Source organism: Armigeres subalbatus, chromosome 1 (genome assembly GCF_024139115.2).
Source record: "Armigeres subalbatus isolate Guangzhou_Male chromosome 1, GZ_Asu_2, whole genome shotgun sequence".
Taxonomy (NCBI): Eukaryota; Metazoa; Arthropoda; class Insecta; order Diptera; family Culicidae; genus Armigeres; species Armigeres subalbatus.
In genome coordinates, this window is record NC_085139.1 from 286,373,291 (window position 1) to 286,391,984 (window position 18,694).

At 38.1% G+C, this 18,694-nt stretch overlaps 2 protein-coding genes across 5 annotated transcripts in view; one reads left to right on the plus strand and one right to left on the minus strand.

The window, feature by feature from the left end:
* LOC134207679 (coronin-7) overlaps positions 1-18,694 on the plus strand; it is a 101,350-nt gene that overhangs the window by 37,027 nt on the left and 45,629 nt on the right. Inside the window, exons 2-11 of one of the 4 annotated variants that reach the window (XM_062683469.1) lie at positions 6,222-6,775; positions 6,840-7,393; positions 7,453-7,605; positions 7,808-8,305; positions 8,544-8,846; positions 8,934-8,951; positions 9,014-9,195; positions 9,262-10,158; positions 10,219-10,700; positions 10,759-10,892. In XM_062683469.1, coding sequence (XP_062539453.1) covers positions 6,280-6,775; positions 6,840-7,393; positions 7,453-7,605; positions 7,808-8,305; positions 8,544-8,846; positions 8,934-8,951; positions 9,014-9,195; positions 9,262-10,158; positions 10,219-10,700; positions 10,759-10,892 — 3,717 coding nt within the window. In that variant the 5' untranslated portion in view covers positions 6,222-6,279. The remainder of the gene's footprint in view (positions 1-6,221; positions 6,776-6,839; positions 7,394-7,452; positions 7,606-7,807; positions 8,306-8,543; positions 8,847-8,933; positions 8,952-9,013; positions 9,196-9,261; positions 10,159-10,218; positions 10,701-10,758; positions 10,893-18,694) is intronic. The other 3 variants (XM_062683470.1, XM_062683471.1, XM_062683474.1) reach the window with 3 other exon arrangements.
* The window catches only part of LOC134207680 (uncharacterized), a 91,470-nt gene that overhangs the window by 35,633 nt on the left and 37,143 nt on the right, over positions 1-18,694 (minus strand). The gene's annotated exons all lie outside the window — the stretch shown is intronic.

An 18,694-nucleotide genomic window follows, 5' to 3' on the forward strand; every position in this document is an offset into this window, starting at 1 on the left:
CTATTGGAGGAACAATAAAGCGCATGGCCACAAGAGCAAGTTTAGCCAAAAAACGTGAGCATCCAATTAAAACTGCGAAAGAACTTTTTGATTGGGCAAATCGTAGAAAAGAAAAAGATTTAACCAAATTATCATTTTGTTTTACTACTACTGAAGAGTACGAAATAAAGGCTTCAGAGCTCAGCGAGCAATTTAATAACGCGAAAACGATCCAAGGAACCCAAAAATTTCACTGTTTCATTCCATTGTCGGAAAATAAAATTAAAGCAAAACTATACTCAAACTGTGCTGATAATAATTCAAAAGTGTTCGATATTTTAAAAATTTGAATAAAAATAAATAAAAAATAAGTATTAATAAACTGTTTTCATGATATCATAACCCATACCAAAATTCAAACCCAAAACTCTTAGAGTTTCTATAACAACATTGTGTAACTGCCACATTTAATTTAATACTTAGGATAATATTAATTCATTTTTATTTATTTATACATATAACATTTATACATATAATATACATAATATCGATGAATACATAAATATGGAATATCATACAAACAACTTGTTTAACTCACGCAAGGCCCTTAACAATAAAATCAGCATCAAACTGCGATTCTTGAAAAAAAAAAATACACGGAAATTTTTTTTTGTTTACTATATGTGAAAATTGTGAAATGTTTGAAATGTCATAACTTTTTTGTTTATTAGTTTACCATCACCAAATTTTTATGGTAGATAGCTAATATAATGGACCGTTTTCCCTAAAAAAATTACGTTCGAAAAAAGATAGGGTTTTGAGATATTTGAGTTTTTGTGACAAAAATGATATTTTTAAAGGCAAAAAAATTTTATTTTTACTGTGCACATTTTCTTAAGAATCACCATTTAGTTGTCTAACTTTGCTGAAAAAATCATAACAATCGAACATTCCGTTTTTGCTGTGCAGCTTTTTAAATATTTTTGAACCATTTTCACATACACCCTTTTGAAAAGTTAGTCGTGACTCAATATGAAGATTTGATATCGAAAAATGACGATTTAGATGAAATTGAAAAACTGTGCAAAGTTTCAACTCAATAGAAAATCATGAATTAAAAATTTTCTTAAATTTTGATGCTGTTGCTTGGAATCGCTCAGTTGGTAACTTTTTCTAAGTGTGTCTAGTGTTATATGTGAATAGGAATCATTATAAAAACATAAAGGAACAATCTCATCAAAGTAATCCATTCCCTGATAGTGGAAGCGAGAAATCTTGGTAATTACGGATGCAAATTCGTTCGATATTTATCCATCGGCAATCAATCACTCGCACTATTCTATGCTGTCGACATCGGAAATTAGTCGTATCGGTGCCAATAATTTGTTGAACAGCGATTCCAGAGTTTCCTATTGAACCGTATTTACTATTTTTCACTGCACTTATAGCACTTCTACCATTCGCGAAAGTTCCAGGTATCTGTTAAATATAGCACTGCTTCTGGTGGGTCCATGGGTCCAACTTTGGCTTATCTTCTTAACTCCCTTCTGTTACTTCTTGTTAAAATAGTATTTGAGGGATTAATAATTGCTCCAGTTTCACTCGGCCTAACACGCATATTTCAACTAATATAAATTACAATAGCACATCATAAAAGAACTTCATTTCTTCTACACTAAAATTAAACGTGTCTTTTAAATAAAATTTGTGAAAATCCGGAAAAACTAAAATTCCATGACAGGAGGAAAGTATGAAGCCAACGATTGCTGCGATCGCTTTTTTCACACGGCTAGAGGTGTGCGCCGGTCCAAAAAACGACGGCTGCGGCGTTTGTCAGAATTTTGGTCGGCGGCGGCGGCGGCGTCACTCCGAAAGCCATTTTAACCGGCGGCGGCGGCGTGAATCGGCGTGGTGATTTTTGTATAACGTTCTCGAAGATTTTTTTTTTCATTTTTTCGGGATATTTCCAAGACATCAACAGGAGCATCTTTTCCAGATTTTTGTTCCAAAATATTCATTATTGGAAATTATTTACGAATTTTCCACAGGAATTCCCAAGGAAAAATGTTTGGAATTTCAGGGGAAAATAATTCAAAATTTGCATGAGAATCATTTCAGAATTTTCATGAGAAATTGTTTTGAATTTTGTACTACAGAATTCTCAACAAAATATTTTTGTCAAATTTACACTGAATATTTTTCGGAACATCCACGGGAGGCTATAAGTAGTTTTTTACGGGAAACTCGCTGTTGTTTTTACCAGAAATTTTTACCGGGAAATTTTTTCAAAATGAGAAAAAAATTTCAATTTCAATGGAGTTTTCATAGGAAATTATTATAATTGGCACGAGATTTTTTTAAATTGCCATGGAAAGTTCTTCGAAATTTTCCAGAATTTCCACAGGGTGACTACTACCTGAAAAAAAAACTGGAAAAATGCTGGAATTATCAGAGAATTTCTGACACAATCAGGAAACTTTCAAACATGAAAAAAAACAAATTTGAGAATTGAACACGTATGGATCGTTGTTCCGATCTATGGACAAAAAACGTTTATCCAGCTTCAAAGGAATTTCTGAATAATTCCCGAAGCAATACCTAAAGAAAGCTAAGCATTTATTCGGGAAATCAATTAGGTTTTGCTTGTAAAATCTTCTGAGAATTCGCTTGGAAACTCTACATGAATGTATTAAAAAAATATATTTATTAAGGATTTCAAGGCAGTTCCTGAAAGAGCTTTCGAAGAAATTTCTGGATCAATTTTCAAAAGAATTTTCGGATGGTTTTACAAAGGAATCACGTCTCCTAGGAATTATAAGCGTAATTTTCTAAATTATTTCTGGAGAAATTTCCAAGATGAGTCCCCGAATAAATTCCAGGAGGAATTTCTGAAGGTAATTCAGGAGGAATTTCCGAAAGGATTCCTTAAAGAATTCCCGAGGTAGAATATGAAGAGATCTTCATGAAAAAAAAACCTAATTTAAATTGTGAAGGATTTCTGCTAAAGGTATTTTCGATGGAATATCGAATTGATTTTCCAAGGAATTCCCTGAAGAATTTTCAAAAGAATTTCTAAAGGTATTATCGAACTAATTCTTAAAAAAAATCAAAGAATTCCTCAGAAGGATTCCAAAATGAATTTATGAATAGATTCCCGAAGAAATTTCAAAATCAATTTCTATGGAAATTTTAAGAGAATTTCCGAATGTTTAAAGTAAATTGTAGAAGAGAAAATCTCTAGAAATGACCGAAAAAAATCCCGGAGAAGTTACTCGAGGAATTCCTCAAAACAAATACCGAAAATAATCTCTAAAGAGTAGGATCATATGGAGCTAAACATTGCCACATGGATGCTAAATGCATGATTTGTGGTGGAACCTCTCACGCCAAAGACGCCTGTCCTGTGAGAGAAGATTCCAATAAAATTAAATGTGCCAAATGTGGGGACAACCACAAATCCAATTTCTGATAAACCCTTCACCAAAAAAGTTTTATTTCCCGTGCAAAATTTTACAATTTTACAATTACAGGGTTGTTACGGAGATCCTGAAATATTTTCCGCGCCAAATCCGCGCCGACTAAAATCAAATCCGCGTCATTTCCGCGCGACATGAAATCCATTCCGCGCCAAATCCGCGCGATCCAGATCTAAATTCTAAGCAACTACACGTTAAATGTCAATTTTTGTATAACAATTTATTGAGCGTCTTCTCTTCAAGTTCTTTTTTTTACAATATTACAGATTTCAAATATTATTTTAAACTGCAACATATGTTTGTATCAAAATGCACAAGGTACGTTGATTACAAATGAATGTTAAGGCCAGATTTGATCATAATTGATTAAAGATAAACGTGGCAAATATTAAAATATCTGTCACAAGACAAACTTGCTTAGATATTAAGGAATTAGACAACGAAGCTCCGTTTTTAAACACAACTTCTGTGAAACAAATATTTGAATTTATATCAAGAAACAGATAATACAAAATTTTCCGAGAACATCTGTGGGAATTCCTCCGAGTATTCTTACAAAAATTCCCCTGGGAAATTATTTTGTAATTCATTTGGGAATTTTCTCGTGAGTCCAAATAAATTCTCCACAAATAACCTGCGGAAAATCTTCAGAGCTTACTTGCAGAGATCCCTTCATGAATTCCTACGGAAATCGCTTTAGAAATTCTTGCAGAAATTGATTGCCCAGCAAACACATGATCGTATATCATAACGAATAAGTGTACAAAGTGGAGGCCATATACGTGCACTTTGCATGCAGTCAAATGGAGGAATACGCCTATATCGCCTCCACCTTGTACACTTATTCGCTAGCATATGCGACTTTGTGTTGGCTGGGTGGAGAAATCATCTTTACGCTGTGGAAATTTATTTGCATGGAATTTATACAAGCATTATCATAAGGTCCTTGTGGAAACTTCTTTAGGAAGTTTCTTCGTTTTCTGTTGGTAATCCTGTAAAATCGGAGTTAACCGAAAATATCATAAAAAACCCGCCAGCAATAACTTTTGAGAATCAAATTCTAATTTTTGATCAACATTCTGCGGAATAACTTATTAAAATGAGACATCTGCATTAAGTCACAGAAGATTTTTAGGTTTTCAATTGTTGTATAACCCCTTATTCGTTCTAGATGAATGTTATAAAGGAAATATAAAATGTTCCAATATTATGAAAAAATTCCTGACGACTTTTGAATAATGATATAATATATCATACTGAGTGGTTCACCGTAAAAGAAACAACCGATCAGAAACTGACAAATATCTTGGAATAACAAAGAAATTGACTAGATGAAAATGGGTGTTCGTGTCCTTCAATAGACATGATTTGTGTGCGTCGTGTATTTCTCCTCGCAACATTTGTTTAAATAATGCTTGAGAGTGTAATGCATGCCAATAAATAAGGACTTGGACATACCCGAAAAATAATGTTAATAACTTTGTAACGTTAATTTGTTCTCAATAATTTGAATGAAAATAAAGCCCTTCTATAGATAGGCATCAAACTAATTTTCAAATAAACTTAGATTTAGATTTAGCATTGTATTTATTAAATTCCCAAAACTAAAACTAAATCCGCGCGAAACCCTAAAATCGTTATGTAAATCCGCGAAAACCGCGAAAATCGCGAAATCCGCGTAGTCGTAACAACCCTGCATGTGGTCAACCATCACGACTTCCGCTTGCCTAGTAGCATGACAATTTCCTCAATTCCCATCAGCATCTGGGAATAGGAATAGAGAAATTCCCATCTGAATCCGAGAAGAACTCTCATTGTTATCTCTAAAGAATTCCTTCCAGAATCATCGAAGTATTTCAAACGGAATCCAGAAAAAATCACACTGGATTCCTTTCGGAACCGTTTCATAATCCATGGAGGATTTGCTTCAGCATCTCTCGTTGATTTGCTTCGGAATTCTTCCGGAGTCGTTCGAAAATTTGTTTTGGAATAGTTCGTAGATTTGCTTTGCTTTGGAATCCTTTGAAGATTTAATTCGGAGTTTCTCAACGTTTTGCCTCGTAATCCCTCAATGATTTGCTTCGGAATCATTCGACGATTCGCTTCGAAATACATCGACGGCTTACTTCCGAATCCCTCGACGAATTGCTTCGGAATCATTCGACGATTTGCTTCTGAATCCCTCTAAGATTTGCTTCAACGTCCATTTCGGATTCCCTTTGGAATCGCTGGAGGATTCTTTACGGAGGATAATTCGGAATCCCTCGACGGTTTGCTTCGAGATCGTTCGACGATTTGCTTCTACATCCCTGGAACATTGCCTATGAAATCACTGAAACCATTCACGTTGGAAACAAAAACACTTCGATACTGTGGGCAGCAACAGAGAGCACGTGCTTGAGAAAAGAGAATATATGGATGAATGTGATTGATCCGCAATTTCCTTAGGTACTTAGACCGTGTTTATCACATTATCACTAATGATTTATTGAGGTAGTAAAATGTTCGAGATTTTTTTTTTAAAGAAGCTCTAAACAGAGAAAATAGATTAAGTGGCTAAAGCCGCACAGGCATCAGGGCGAGGTTACGCCAAAGTTATTAGTATTAGTGAATTTAATAAGTTCAGTCTGTAAGATAGTTTTAATCAAATACGGTGTCAACAAATAAATAAATAAATATACTGTCAACGTATAAATGTTCAGATTCCGAAGGTTAAAATGTCTTAACAAATATCCTCTAACAAATATGTTTATTTCATTCCCTCAGATAACACCAACGACAATCCCGCAGCCAAAACCGAAGACCACTCGCAGACCCGCGAAGCATGGCATGGCGATTTAAGGCCTCCAAATATAAGAACGCTGCTCCGATCGTTCCCAAACCGGAAGTATGCATCCGGGACATTTGCGTGGGATCGTACCAAACCTATGGTAACAACATCGCAGCATCGGCCGCGTTCATTGCCTTCAACTGGGAACATGCGGGCTCCAGTGTGGCCGTTCTGCCCATCGATGACTGCGGCCGGAAGAGCAAAACTATGCCGCTCCTGCACGCACACACCGACACGGTGACCTATTTGGACTTTTCGCCGTTTCACGATGGCCTGCTGGCCACCGGTTCGCAGGACTGCCTGGTGAAAGTGTGGCACATTCCGGAGAAGGGCCTAGAAAGCTCGATATCCAACCCCGAGTGTTCGTTTTCGACGAAACAGCGAAGGGTGGAAACGGTGGGATTTCATCCAACGGCCGATTGCCTTCTGTATTCGACGGCTGTGGGGTGCGTCAGTCTGTGGGACTTGACCAGTCAACAGGAGTCATTCTGTGAGTATGTCATTAGCTCGAAGGAAGATGGTGCACTAAACATATTTCTCTGATTGCAATACAGCGGACAACCAGCACCCGGAGGTGATCCAGTCGCTAAGTTGGAAACAGGACGGGAAGGTTTGTGCAACCAGTTGTAAGGACAAAATGGTTCGAATTCTGGATCCGCGTGCTGAGACACCCATTTCGATGATCGCCGAAAGTCATCAAAGCATCAAGGACTCGCGAGTGGTGTGGTTAGGTGATCAGAGCAGAATTTTGACTACGGGATTCGACTCCGCTCGGTTGCGACAGGTCATTATTAGGGATTTGAGGAACTTCTCAGTGCCGGAAAAGACGCTGGAGTTGGATTGTTCGACGGGCATTTTGATGCCTCTGTTTGACCCGGATACAAACATGCTATTCCTTGCGGGCAAGGGTGATACGACGATATCGTACTTGGAAGTGACGGACAAGGATCCGTATCTGATTGAGGGCATTCGTCACTCTGGTGAACAAACTAAAGGTGCTTGTTTGGTGCCTAAAAGAGCTTTGAGGGTGATGGAAGGCGAGGTAAACCGTATTATGCAATTGACGTCGAACTCAGTGATACCGATTATGTACCAAGTGCCGAGGAAGGCAAGTAATCTTGAATAGAGCTTCGGAGCAATTATAAACATTCTTTAATACAATTGTAGACCTACAGAGACTTCCACAGTGACCTGTACCCGGATACCAACGGGTTCAAAACCGAGCTAACTGCCACGCAATGGCTTAACGGAGTTAACATTGCCGTTCAAAAAATCAGCCTGGACCCAGCGAAACGGGAGCTTGGCGAACAACCTATCATTGTAAGTAACCTTAAGTTTAAATATCTCTACGGTCCTACTTTCTTTGGTGTCACTAACCGAATGAATCATATCAATGCATCTCATCTATGTTTCTATATATCGTTCTTTCCTATTCTATTGCTGACCCCCTGTTCGGTTCTACTCTTCAAACTAAATCTCAAAATTATGAAAACCCATAACCTTCGCCCGATCGTGTACTCAGGTTCTGAGAGGTAACCTGAACGAAGTAGTCAAGAACATTGCCAACAAGTCGAAAACGGCATCTACCACGCCGAATTGCACTGCGGCCAAGATCGACAAGGAAGCTTCGATCGTGAAACCCAACTTCATTCCAATCAAGGACAAGATCAAACAAATGGAACAGCAGTCACACAGCGAGAAAAGCGAGTATGAGCAGAAATTCAAGGAAGTGACCTCGAACAAGAATACCGAGAATGCAAACATATTCATCGAACCGAAGCCCTTGTACAGCGAGAACGAAAGCAATGGCAACCATCCGGAGCAGTGTGGTACGGACGATCAGGATGGTAGCTCGGATGAACCGATTCAGACAGGGGAAGTGACACCCCCGAAGCCTCTACCGAGGACATCTCGAAACAACTCAGTCACTGACCCACCGGTTGGAGCCGGTGAAGATGTTCCTGTTGTTCCGGCGCCTCGTCCGGTGGCAAGACCTCGAATGTCCACCACAGGATACAAGGTTTGGCCCGATTGGAGTTGTGTTCCCGAGTGATTTTTTTTTTCGTTTCTGTTTCCACAAAGTTGTTGATGATGATGGTAGATTTTCTGCACAGTCACGTCTTCCATTTAGTTGTGCACGATCCCTTAGGTTTCTCTTCAGTTTTCCTGCTGTATTTTTCGTTTTGTCGACTTTTCACTATTCTTTAGATTGTTATAGGAATCGAATCAATTAATGATTAAAGATTTTACATTCACAGCCTCGCCTAGGTCCGAAGCCATTCAGCAGTACGGGATCTTCGGGAGAATTTTCTTTCGATAAGGTTTTCAACGTTCCGCAAGCTCCCGGTTCGGAAAACGGGGATTCACAGAGAGATTCAAACGACAACACTCAGGAGAACAGTTTGGTATCCAATGGAAGCGTGGAAGAAGCGCACGAAAATGGCAACGGCAAGGACCCGGAAGCATTTGTAGAGATGGCTACAGAAGAGGTAGTCATGCGACCAAAGGTCGCCGAAGAGGACGACAAACCTCAGATTATCTCCACCGCGGAACGAAGAAAGGTAACTACGATAATGATCAATAATGGAACTAACAGAACTAATCCATAACTATTTCCTTCTAACGCAAACTAATATCTAAAACTGTAGTCTGGAGACCGAGAAAAGGTTAATATTTGATATTTTTAATGACTTAAACAACATCAAACTAACCAGGTATTATTGTGTAGATTTTCGAATCCAGAGTTTCCACCGAATCGGAAGATCAGTTTGACGCCGCAGGGGATGATAAGCCAAGCCAGTTCGAACGGCTCAGTGGTCAGCGTACGAGTATCGCCGAGAGGCGACGAATGTACGAGAGTCGGTCGCAGAGCGTCCAAGAAGAGAAACCAGCCTCGCCGGTTCCTCTCAGGTAGTCTAACCTCTATCATCACTCACTTATCACAATGTTCCCATAACAAGCTTTCTCCTCCTACAGACGCCGCGAATCGCTCAAATCCCGCGGCGAACAGTCCAAAACAGACGAGGAAGCTATGCCTCCGCCATCCAGCGTAGAATTCACCCGCAACCGCAGCGACCTTTGCAAGGAGAATCTCCCTTCGGACATCAACAAACGCAACAACGCCAACTCGGCCAACACCACATCCAAACGAACTTCGACCGTATTCGGCAGAGTGTCTAAGTTCCGCCATCTGAAGGGAACGCCCGGTCACAAATCGACACACATTGAAAACATCCGTAACCTCAGCCGGCAGATCCCCGGCGAGTGCGACGGCTTCCAAGCGAATTCTGACCGTGTGGCCGTGCCGATCTCCGGGGCCGGAGGCAAGATTGCAATATTCGAACTGAGCAAACCGGGCCGCCTTCCGGATGGAGTCATTCCGTCGCTAGTCAACGGAAACAACATCATGGATTTCCAGTGGGATCCGTTCGATAACCAACGGTTGGCCGTGGCCTGTGATGACGGCAGCGTTAAGATTTGGGCTATACCGGAGGAAGGTTTGACGGAACCGACCAACGAACCGGAGAAGGAGCTGGTTGCTCATTCGGATAAGATCTACATAGTCAAGTATCACCCGCTGGCGAAGAATGTCTTTCTCACGGCAAGCTATGACATGACGATAAAGATCTGGGACTTGGACACACTGTCAGATAAGTACTTTCTGAGGGGACACACGGATCAGATTTTTAGCGCTGCATGGAGTCCTTGTGGGGTGTACGTGGCAACGGTCTCGAAAGACGGTAAGCTCAGAGTGTATAACCCAAGAAAATCCGAAACTCCAATCCGGGAGGGAAACGGACCTGTGGGCACCCGCGGAGCTCGTTTAGTGTGGGCCATCGAAGGAGAGTACATCGTTGTGACTGGATTTGATAAGTATGATTTGAATTCGAGCATCCTGTAACAAATGACCCATTAATTGCTTTCATCCCGCAGAGTTTCCGAACGGCAAATCTACGTCTACAAAGCATCTGACCTGGCTGCCCCACTAGGGATGGTAGGTCTGGACGTGTCCCCTGCCATCCTGATACCGTTCTACGACGAGGACAGTTCGACCATTTTTGCCACCGGCAAGGGCGATTCCACGATCTACTGTTTCGAAATAACTGAGGAGTCTCCGTTTATTTGTCCACTGTCACATCACCGGTGCTCATCGCTAACACAGGGTTTGAGTTTCCTGCCGAAGAACCAGTGCGATGTCGCGTCGGTCGAATTTGCCAAAGCACAAAGGCTTACCAATGGAACGGTGGAGCCGTTGAGTTTCACGGTGCCGCGTATCAAGAGCGAACTGTTCCAGGATGATTTGTTCCCACCGACTAAGACGCTCTGGGAACCGACGCTCTTAGCGGCGGAGTGGTTTGCGGGTCGTGATAAACCCGCAGTCCGAATCAGCTTACAGCCTGAGGGAATGGATTCATGTAAGTCTGGTTTTCTGTGAATGTCCGACATGTGCTTTACCAAACGGTTTGTTCGCAGTGTCCTCCATCCAGCCGAATGTAACGACACCAACGCCGGCGAAGAAGAGCGAAAACATAAACCAAATCATCGGTCAGCAGACCCAGTTCAACAAGGCATGGAGTGCGGACCTGGTACGATCGAAGCAGGATGAGGTGAGTGAAATTTTTGTATTGTCTACCATCATTTTGACCTGTTTTCAGATCTTTTTTTTTTGGGACCCAATTTTTTACTTAGACGGTATCGTTGAAATTGATCTGTAGTTTAAATCTAAGCCGCGTGCGGTCCTGAATCACTTTTGTTGTGATGCTGATGCTATTCTATACTATTTCTTGCTTTTCGAGTAAGTCGAGTTTGACGATGAGAAATTTCACTTGTCAGTAAGCTGCAGACCACGTTTCCTTACTGAGATACAGAAATACAAATAGACTGTTTTCTGATTCAGATTTTTTAATATTCGACCAGATTTTTCCAGGTAAATTGGAAGAATGCATATTATTGAGAATTTATTTTTGTATTAATGCTGCATAATGTCAATTACATTCAAATTCAACAAGCAAACCTCAAACTTCTATTCATTCTTCTCACTTGGGCCAACGATGCCCACGTAGCATCTTTTGAACGCGACGTGCACGCGACGTTTCCGCTTTTTCATGATGCGCACCTGCGTGTTTTTAATGCCACGTGCCCGCAGCAATGAAAATACGCTACGTGGGCTTCGAGTCTTGAAGTATTTCCTGAACGTAATGGTTGAATGGTAACGGAAGGATTTGACCATTAGAGCCCATATATTTTCTATCAAATCCTGCCTACACTAATAAACATACCACCGCCCCCCACCCACAGAAACAAAATATGTAGAAGAAATTTTTTTTAGAGAAAGAATGTTCGTAATGACCCCCTCCCCCCCAGACTCATTTCCTGGCTACGCCACTGTATATCGTTGGAATATTGAGAATAGGTTGTCTGTTATTTTTAAGATTTTTTTTTAATTAAGCACCAAAGCACCATCTACAGCCCAAGTAACATTTTGAGTTTTATCATACTCTATTAACAGTTTTGGAGAGCAAATTTTCAAGACTAGCCATAAAACTAAAATCTACATGACAACCTCTTCATGACCACTACAAGATTATGTTATGACCAAGTGGACCACTCTTAAGATTGTCTTCAAAGCAAGTTTAAGGTCATAAGAGTTCCATAAAACCACTGTCAAAAAAGGAAATTTCTTTTCCGTGGAGCTTTTTGTTATTGTATTGTAGAAAAAGGATAATCGTAGAAATGGAAGAATGAAATAAAAAACAACATCACGGACATGGATGAAAAATAATGTTCAATTATTGGAAATTGGATGCCCAGAATTCGTTCGCGTGCTTGCAAATTTTTCTGCGCGTTCGAATTTCTGGTGAAATCAGGTAAGAAAATCAGTTTCTTTAAGTGCGCCGTCGTAATACTGTGATTTGCGGACAATTAATTAGTGTAAATGATATGCTGCCTTTTTTCTGGTGGCATTCCGATTTGCAACGAAACATTTCTCGTGGGTGCTTCAAATTTTGAAAATCATTTGGAAATGCAGCGATTATTACTAATGACAATGGATTTTGCAAAAGATTTTCGCCGATATAAAATTATTTTTTTCTACCAGTATGGCTGCTACTACACTGTGGGCAATTTTGACGGCCAAAATAACATTTTGCATAACTTTCAAATACAATAAGAATTTTCCTGCAAATTGCTGCAATCGGTTCCTTACGATCAGTTCTTCTTCATGATGGTTCTATATTCAACTGGAACTTGGCTTGCTTTTCAAGTTATGAAAATTTCATATTACAGCAACAGTTCGCTATCTGGCCGCCTTTTAACTGGACTGTTTTTTAACTGGGCGCTCGCTAACTGGACCAAAGCCCAGTTAAAAAGCAGTTATCCGTCAAAAAACAACAACAAAGACTCAGTGACGAGGGGATTCTGTATGGTATATTATTTAAGCTTCATGTAAAACTCGATCACAACAATGCATCGCGAATTCCCTCGTCAACCCAGTTAAAAAGCGGCGTTCGGTAACTGGGCTGGTGTTTCGAAAGCATTCGTTGTGTATTCGCATTTATACCATTTTAATTCACCGGAAGTAAAAGGATATAGTTTGCTTGATTTTCATTAGGGGCTGTCCATAAACCACGTAGACCAAATTTTCATATTTTCAAACCCCCCTCCCCCCTGGTAGACTTTCGTGGACTTTTCAGAAACCCCTCCCCCAACCCCTTAAAGTCTACGTAGACTTTTCCAAAAAAAAAATACAAAATGTCGTATGTGTTGTAAATGTCGAAATAATACGGAGATCAGTAACAAGTTATGTTATTAAATTATTAAAATCAATTTTTATATAAAAACATTACAACAAAACGCTTATTTAAAAAACAGAACAAATTCAATTTAAAACAAAATCAAATTTAATCCTCAATTCCTTCTATGTAGAGGTGTGCGCTGACATTTTTGCATCAGCGCGCTGCTGTTTTATATCTGTCACGACACTGATCTATAACTTTCCATGCCGGTTCAAATTCGTGGAAGTCTGAAGAATTTCCAAAGCGGATTTCGAAGACTATCAAGTGTAAATTCAAGGATAAATACAGCTATTTAGAAAGAATGTACTTCAAGAACAAAGAGGTTTTTGACGAAATCATGCCCCTAGAAAGAATTCAACACGTCACGGTGGAAATATGTTCTGATCTGGAAGGACTAACCACGGCGAAAAAGGACACTAATGCCTTCAAAATGAAGCAGCTGGTACTGTTCACGATGAACCATAAATACCGCGGAAGAAGACGAATCTTTACAGATGCATCGAAGGATAGCAACCGATGTGCTGTAGGAATATATCTAGAGAACTGCAAACGAAGATATTCCTATAGACTAGACCAGGAAGCGAGTATAACAGCAGCGGAAGTAACGGCAATTAGAATAGCAATGTCCCTCGTTCAGCAAATGGAGATTCAAAACTGTGCACAATGGGGAAAGCCGATTCCAAAGGTGGAAAAAATTGATAACTTTCTTCACGAACAACTTACAGAAGAGATCAAGAGCTTTTTCGAAAGAGAATTTTGCAAATAATTCAGTGAGTGCTGTTTCATGGACGTGGAACGCTTATGTATGTAGTTATCGAGCTCGTTTTGCCCTAATGCCCCATATATCGCGAGTTTCGAAACTATTTGTCATTTTATCTTTAAGACATTGTTCTAAAATTGTGTTTATCTCTTCACTGTGGATCCACAGAAGGGCACTAAATATATTTTGTTGGTAAAAGTTGGAAATTTAAGGGATTTCGGGGTCAAATAAGCATCAAAGTGCATTTTATGTGCAATTTTCATGTATTCCGTAAAAATAGTAATATTTACAGATAAGTGTTGATATTATTGTCTCAAAGTGTTGAACAGATATTGACAAATGTTTGCCGAACAAAAATTAATGAAATAAATCGTTTCACAAATGTTTTATTTGGTTATTTATTGAGTAAAAAACGATTTTTAAAAACTTTTGAATAGCACCGATGCCAAACATTTCCAAACCAAACCCGATAGCACAACTAGACAAGAATAGTCAAATGTTATGAGTCTTGATGTGATCATAGATAGGAGGTGATGGGAGATACTCTTTTTTCTTACCTTTTTGCCCAAATTCCCCTATGAAATCATATAGCTCAATGATTCTGAGCAAGGAAATGATGTAGTAATGTTAATTTAATTCATATTTTCCAATGATATAATGAAAATAACAAATAATCATATAATTCATTAAAAATATTGAATTATAGGGGATTTAGGGGCCATTCAGCTCATTTAATGTAATTTTTTATACAAAATATGATAACTTTTCTCACGAGGGACTCACAGATAAGATTAAGTGCTTATTCGAAAGCGAATTTCCATAGAAATTCAGTTAGTGATAATTTATAGACATGAGACACTTCTGTATGTAGTTATTGAGCTGGTTTTGCCACAATGTCCCATACATCAAAATGTTTCATATTTTGGTACTTTTATCTTTTGAAAATTACACTGAAATTCTGTTTTCCTCTTCATTGTTGATCCATATATAGCACTATACATATTATGTTGGAAAAAGTTGGAATTTTAAGGGATTTCGGGGTCAAATAATCATCTAACTGCATCTATGCAAATTTTTCATGTATTCTGTAAAAAATAATAATAACCAAGAAATCATTTGCACTTTATTACGTCGAATGATCATTTAGGGTTAATATACGGTGATTTAAAAACTTGTAAGCATTGATGTAGCTCTACATTGATCAATTTTGGCGAAATCAACAGCCTATTGATTATTCATATATTTACAGATAATAGTTCATATTATTGACATAATTCTTTTTTAACAGAAATGGATACCATAAAAAAAATCCATATATTACATTAAAAATGGATTTTTAGGACATTTTGGGATAAATAAGTGAAAAAATTCATTAATTATGTATTTAAAAAAAAAGTTTCTGAGCCCTAAACCCTTGGATTTATTTTTCAATGCAATCTACGAATATTTGTTATTTTTATAGTATCATTGACAAATTATAATTGAATCATTGTTACTCCATCATTTCTTAACCCAGAATCATTGAGCTATATTATTTCATAAGGGGAATTTGGGTGAAACTTTATGAGAAAAGAATATTTCCTATTTATTCCGATCTATTATCACATCGACTAATATATTTACTCTTATCTAGTTGTGCAAACGGGTATGGTTTGGGAATGATTGGCATCGGCACTTTTCAGAAGCATTTAAAAAATCGGGTTTTACCCAATAAATCACAAAACAAAACATTTGCGAAGTTATTTACTTCATTGGTAATTGTTTCGCAAACATTCCAACATCAATGTCTGTAGAACATTTTGGGAGAATAATAATACTTTTATTAATTTTTACAGAATACATGGAAAATTCACGTAAAGTGCAATTTGATACTTATTTGACCCCAAAATCCCTTAAATTTCCAACTATACCAACAAAGCATGTATAGTGCTTTTCTATGGATCTATAATGAAGAGGAGAACACATCTTTAGTACAATACTTGGAAGATAAAAGCACGAAAAATATGATAAACTGTGATCTATAGCATTGGGGCAAAACTAGCTTAATAACTACATACAGAAGTGTCTCACGTCTATAAAACATCTCTCACTGAATTTCTTGGAAAACTCCCTTTCGAATAAGCCCTTAATTTTCTGTGTGCGTCGTCCGTGAAAAATGTTATACTAATTTGAATAAAAAATTACATTAAATTAGCTGTATGACCCCTAAATCCCCTATAATTCAATATTTTTAATGAATTTTATGATTATTTGTTATTTTCATTATATCATTGGAAAATATGAATTAAATTAACATTACTACATCATTTCCTTGCTCAGAATCATTGAGCTATATTATTTCATAGGGGAATTTGGGCAAAAAGGTAAGAAAAAAGAGTATCTCCCATCACCTCCTATCTATGATCACATCAAGACTCATAATATTTGACTATTCTTGTCTAGTTGTGCTATCGGGTATGGTTTGGAAATGTTTGGCATCGGTGCTATTCAAAAGTTTTTAAAAATCGTTTTTTACTCAATAAATAACCAAATATAACATTTGTGAAACGATTTATTTCATTAATTTTTGTTCGGCAAACATTTGTTAATATCTGTTCAACACTTTGAGACAATAATATCAACACTTATCTGTAAATATTACTATTTTTTACGGAATACATGAAAATTGCACATAAAATGCACTTAGATGCTTATTTGACCCCAAAATCCCATAAATTTTCAACTTTTACCAACAAAATATATTGAGTGCCCTTCTGTGGGTCCACAGTGAAGAGATAAACACAATTTTAGAACAATGTCTTGAAGATAAAATGACAAATAGTTTGGAAACTCGCGATATATGGGGCATTAGGGCAAAACGAGCTCGATAACTACATACAGAAGCGTTCCACGTCCATGAAACAGAACTCACTGAATTCTTTGCAAAATTCTCTTTCGAATAAGCTCTTGATCTCTTCTGTAAGTTGTTCGTGAAGAAAGTTATCAATTTTTTCCACCTTTGGAATCGGATTTCCCCATTGTGCTGTGTATTGTATACTGACTCCAAATCAGCGTGCCTGATGTTAGAGGAGGCTATAGATGCGAAAGTTGGACCAGCAATAGTGATAGAAATACACTGGTGGAAATAAGTATAAAGACAAGCTCGGTTTCCATACAAAATGGCCATATTGGGAAGTCAATATCTCGATTTTTAGCGATTCGATTGGGCTGATTTTTTGCCAACAAGCCAAAAATGACTTGAATTTTTATTCAATGATAGTTACATTTATGCATATATTCTGGTTATACGCGTTTCTGTTGGAAATAATTATAAAGACAGTTCCGTTGTATGGAGCTCCATATAAAAAAGTGGTGTCTTTATAATTATTTCCAGATTTTGAAGTCAAAATCAACAGAGATGTATACAATTTACTCAAAGATCGAAAGTTCACGTTAAAAACAGGTGCCTAGTAAAATTTCAGCCAAATCGAATCGCTACGAATCGAGATATCGATCCGCAATCATGATGAAAATGTATGAAAAACATGCTTGTCTTTATACTTATTTCCGGCGGTATACTCCAGATCGCTCATAGTCATGGTACGTCTATCCAATGGATTCCAAGCCACGTATCAATCGACGGGAACGAGATAGCGGACGAATTAGCCAAACACGGACTCTCGGATGAAGCACCAACCTACGGTAATAAGCTGTTTTTAAAAGATGCACTATTTAGATTTAAAATACAAACCCAGCAAAGTACCAATCAATGGTATCAGGATTACTCCGTGGACAAAGGCAAAAGGTTCTACGAGATTTGCCCACAATTTTCAACGGAGCCATGGTTTCATCGGAAGAATTTAGAGGGAAGTCAAATCCGTCTGACGAATCGGCTGATGACTGGTCACGACTTCTCCAAGTTTTGGTTGGCGAGAATGAAGATCATCGACGAGGAAGACTGCGAAATGTGTGAAGTTCCTGAGACGTCAGAACATGTCATTATGCACTGTCCAAAGCACGGGTTCCTGCGATCCAAATTTCAATTTGAGCAAGATTACTTGAGTCTAACTGAACTGTACAAATCGAAAAACATAGAACTATATCTAGAGGTAACTGAATTTGTAAAACAAGCTAAGTTAAAATTATAAACAAACAAAGTCAAAGAACGTAACGGCTAGCCGTCACACGCTTGGTCACACGTTCAAGCAAAACGAATCGAATTGATGTCTGGCCATATAGTCTGAGCAACTGGGCCAAAAACGACGAAGCTGTCAAAATAGCTTCGAACAGAGGAAAGAAGAAGAAGAAGAATTCTTAGAAAAAAATATTTTGTCGAACTATCGTAGAATTTTTCGATTGATAACCCTAAAACTCCCATTGATACTACTAAGAACTCTAAGTAAATATTCCATTCAGTTTACCGTTGAAATTTCGTATAGGGGCAGTAGGGGCAATATGAACATACGGGGCAATATGAGCCACCCTCATTTCGAACTTATTGACAAGTTTTATCATGTAAAATTTATACGATCTCTAAGAGGATGCTCCACATATGCATCAACGTGAAAACCGCATTAAAATCCATTTCAAACATGAAAACACACTTGAAAATGTAAATTTTCGCTGCATAGGCAAAATTATTATAAGATTTGAAGTCCTGTCACGGTCGCCATGTTATATCACTTTTCGTTGTGTATTTATATTCACTGTTAAAATAAATTACCATCCTCTTAGAAGGTTGGAATCTTAATGCTTTATTGAAATTTAAAGAAATATAATTTAACCTACGGGAGATACTTGAAGCACCAATACATGAACCTAGCTATGTACATCGATCACCAATAAGTGATCGTTGTTAATGCAAAAGAGCGAGGGA